The sequence below is a fragment of the Penaeus japonicus genome, unplaced genomic scaffold (genome assembly GCF_977035675.1).
Source record: "Penaeus japonicus unplaced genomic scaffold, GWHDUDI00000001_assembly GWHDUDI00000031, whole genome shotgun sequence".
In the NCBI taxonomy this organism is placed as follows: Eukaryota; Metazoa; Arthropoda; class Malacostraca; order Decapoda; family Penaeidae; genus Penaeus; species Penaeus japonicus.
The window spans coordinates 29,834,898-29,839,221 of NW_028234433.1; the positions used below are offsets into that span (position 1 = coordinate 29,834,898).

At 43.5% G+C, this 4,324-nt stretch overlaps 1 protein-coding gene across 1 annotated transcript in view; it reads left to right on the forward strand.

Moving 5' to 3' along the window:
- Positions 1-669: 669 nt before the first annotated feature.
- Positions 670-4,324, forward strand: part of LOC147468096 (uncharacterized) — a 6,421-nt gene continuing 2,766 nt past the window's right edge. Inside the window, exons 1-4 of the mRNA XM_086555462.1 lie at positions 670-839; positions 1,740-1,821; positions 2,707-2,881; positions 3,282-4,324. The exon at positions 3,282-4,324 is cut by the window's right edge and continues 242 nt beyond it. Of these exons, the coding sequence (XP_086411588.1) occupies positions 671-839; positions 1,740-1,821; positions 2,707-2,881; positions 3,282-4,324 (1,469 nt within the window). The 5' untranslated portion in view covers position 670. The remainder of the gene's footprint in view (positions 840-1,739; positions 1,822-2,706; positions 2,882-3,281) is intronic.

Sequence of the window (4,324 nt, forward strand, 5' to 3'; positions counted from 1 at the left end):
AAGAAGAAAATGAAGAGGGAGAAGAAGAAGAAGAAAATGAAGAGGGAGAAGAAGAAGAAGAAGGAAAGGAAGACGATGAAGAGAAGAAGATAATAAAGGGACTATAAGAAAGCAGGATAAGGAGTAGAAAAAATAAAAAGAAGTAGAAGAAAACAATGAAACAAAAGTATATATCTATAATTAAGGGAAAATACTATATAAAAAAAAATCAATAACCATACTAATTAAAAAGACGTACTAATGAAACTCAAACATCCCTCCTCTCTTTCCAATCCCCCCCCTCCCTTCTCCTCACCCCTTCCACCCCCATCCACCCACCCCTCCCTCTCCACCTTTCCTCACTCCTTGACTCCTCCTCCTCCACCTCTCCTCTCCCCCAAATCCCTTCACCCACCCCTTCTCCTCACCCTTCCACCCCTACCCACCCACCCCTCTTCCACCCCCTCTTCCTCCTTTAACTCCCTCCACCCCCACCCCCTCCTCCAACACACCCATCTCGTCCTCCTCCAACTCAACCCTCAACCCCCCAACACTCCACCCCCAACCCACCTCACCCATCCCACCCCCAACCCACTCCTCCCCCCCCAACCCCCCACCTCCTTCCCCCCTCCCTCCTTAAAAACCAGCAATCGTCGAGGGCATACGGGTCATGCGATTCCAAGAGGACGGAATGAAGACCCTCGATTCCCGAGCCGTTTACGAAGGGACGATCCGACGCTCCCGCGAGGTCAATGACTTCACCTTCTGCGCCAGGTTCAACATCTTTTATCTGCATACGAGAGGGACCTTGTTCTTCCTCTTGGATACTCCTGAAGAGCGCTATTGGATGCTGAGAGGAGGTGGGGCTTCTTGTTCTTGTTGTTATTGGTTTTGTTGTTATTGGTGTTATTATCATCTTCGTTATTATTGTCATTATCGTCCTTATTATTATCATTATAATTTGTATTAGTATTATCATTATTGGTATTGTTGTCTTCATTGATATTATTATTATCATCATCATCGTAATCATCCTCCTCCTTATCATCATCATCATCATAATCATCCTCATAATCCTCCTCCTCCTCCTCCTAATCATCATCATCATCATTATCATCATCATCATCATTATCATCATCATCATTATTATTATCATCATCATTATCATAATCATTATCATCATAATCATAGCATTGTCATATTTAAAATAGTTGTAGAAATATATTTATGTTCATTGAAAATGTTCATTGATTATTTGCTGGGGGAGGAGAGGGGGCAAAGGGGGGTGTCTGACTATACTCTGTCCAAACAATTAAAATTCTGTTGATGAACTAAATCTTCTGGTTGCTTGACAGTCATTACTTTTTTTCGTGTAGTAGAGTCCGTGTAGACAAGGAAGTTCTAAGTATTACAATGAAATGCTTAAATGGATTCAATACTTTTAACAGATGTATTTCGTTCACATTAAGGTCATTATCACCATAAAAACTTTAAAGTTTAAAAAAAGTAAGGGTTCAATTAAAAACGTCTTTTGCATTGACCAAAAGAGCACTTTCTCTCCCTGATCCTTTATCAAAAGGGTCCCTTTGATTACGAAAGCAAAAACAAATAGAGACTCAGGCACTCCTCTTCCTTCAAGTGCAATTCCTAGTTTTAATTCCCCTTCCAGTTTACTTTACAGTCCACGAAATATTCAATTCGCCATGAAGTCAAAACGAAAACTATAAATAATGTTTACATCCTATCTTCCTGTTGCACAGAGGTGTGGGTTGACAAAGTGCGTGTTGCCATTTCCCACACGTGGCACTTCATGCCCCTGGAGGAACAGCTCTGGGCCTTCAGGTAAGACTGACTTGTTTATCTTCAGTATTCTTGATATATATTTATGAATGAAATACTATGGATTATTGTATGATGATTTTTTTTTACCAATCATTGTATATAGGAATTTTTATCTTAAAATACTATGCATTATTGTATGATGATTTTTTTTTTTTTATCAATCTTTGTATATAGAAATTTTTATCTATTCATTTCTTGGTGGCATGTGCAAAGCCCCGTAAAATTTTGAAATAAGACCAGAATATTGTAATGGGCAAATGCATTCAAATTATAAACTGGGATAAGATGAAGGGCTATGTAGTCTAGATATCCATAAACCATAGCTATTTACGAGGCAAGAGTGCAATCTACTTCACTTCTGCCTAGCGCTATTTTCAAAACAGTTAAGAAACACTAATAGCAAATAGACCTTTTACTAACCTTAGAAACACAAGTATCAAGGAAACATCAACTCATTAAAATATACGTTTGTAAATTAAACCTAACCTTTAAAATCCTTACCCTGAAAACCAATAAGTATTTTAAGTATTTCCTTAGGATATCATGTAAATGGAAGGTTCCTTAACTAAGAGAACGAAGGCTAAAAAATTACGAGATTATGAATAACATAAATTTACAATTACTGATAAAAACAACCTTTCACAGACTAAGCATCATCTACTAATAAAACTAATAAAGGAGATAATTCCCATCGAAGCATGCGAACTTACAAAAAAAAAATAATAATAATAATAAAAAAAATAAAATAATAATAAATGATAATAAATGAATAAATGAAAATAAATGAATAAATGATAATAAATGAATAATGCTATCAAACCTAAGAAGAGGAGAGGAAGAACCTCGCTAAAGAACACATCCTAAAGCCTCATACCCACTCAACAGGTGGTATCACATGTGCTTCACCCACAACCACATCACCCATCATATTCGAACCTTCATCGACGGCGTGTTGGTGCAGCACGCTTATTACGACGTGGGACGACCTGTAATTGGGGACTACGCAGCGGTCGGTAATGGACAGACCCCGGATGAGAGCTACAGCGGCGACCTGTCACAGGTAGACCGTGTATTTTCATTCGGGGGAGGGGTGGGGGATGGTGGGGGGATCTTAGATAGGATGTAGGTGGTGTCGGAGGATTTTCTGTTGCCTTTTTTGTGGTATGCTGGATGGGTTTTCATATTGTTGGGAAAATAGGTCTACTTTTTGGGGAAGGTTTGTCTGGATGATTTGTGAAATTGAGGAGTGTAGATATAGATATATGTGTTATTTAAATCTTACGATGTTTCATGGTCATTACTTAATTTGTTCGTTTCAGTTCATTGTTCATCCGTAAAATTAATATTATCGAAGCCGTCGAGTGAACGATAATAATACTAAGCAGTTTTAATTAACATGAATAATTACGTAACGTGCATAATCAACATGTATAACTAAGATACGTACATCCTTTTCCTAGATAAACGTTTGGGACACGATCCTCAGCGAGGACGAGATCGCGCAGATGGCCAAGTGCAAGAGCGACCCCAAAGGCAACTACATATCCTGGGAGGCAGGATGGACCCTGTACAACGTCTCCACGTACGACATGTCACTGAGCGACTTCTGCAGCAGGGATGTCGACGTCCTCTACTTCTGGTTCCCGCGGGCGTTGGAGCTCACGGCCCAGTACATCTGCGAGGCCCTTGGCACCCACCTGCCGACCGTGACCAACCTGCAGGAAGTGGAGCACCTTTACAACATCCTGGACGAGACGTGGCCCGAGTCCGAGAAGTGCCCGCGGTATTACTGGAGCGACCTGAACGACAAGCAGGAGGAGAACGTGTGGGTGTCGTCCTACGACGGCCGCGTGGACAACGTGTCGTACTGGTCCCCCGATGAGCCCAACGGCTTCAGGTACGAGAACTGCGCCGCCGTGAGGCAGGACGGCCTCATAGACGACGACTGCGCGTGGCCCATGTGCGCCCTCTGCACCTTCACCAAGCCGCAGAGGTTCTCCTTCCTCGGGACGTGCGAGAAGGAGCTGAGGAACGTGTACTTCGTCGCTTACCAGGAGGACTTCGGCGAGCTCACCTTCAAGAGCTACGGCGTCTACCACATCAGGAAGGAGAACGGGACGTGGCTGTACATCGACAACGTGGAGAACGTGACCATCGCTACCATGGAGCCGTTCGAGCCCGACTACCCGATGGGGCGCCGAGTGTGGACGCTGGAGGACGAGGTGTGCGGCCAGAAGGAGGGCCTGAGGCGGTTCCTCCTCACGCCCTGCGACCCGCACCAGTTCACCTGCGACGACGGCACGTGCATCCCCCTCAAGTACAGGTGCGACCTCAAGTACGACTGCCGAGACCAGAGCGACGAGCTCGAGTGTGAGCTGATCGCCTTCCCCGAGGATTACCACAAGCACTTGCCGCCGAGGAAGCCGGGAAAGGAAGAAGGATTCCTGCCCGTGGTGATCAAAGTCATAATCAAATCCATCGACATCCAGACCGTGATGATGAG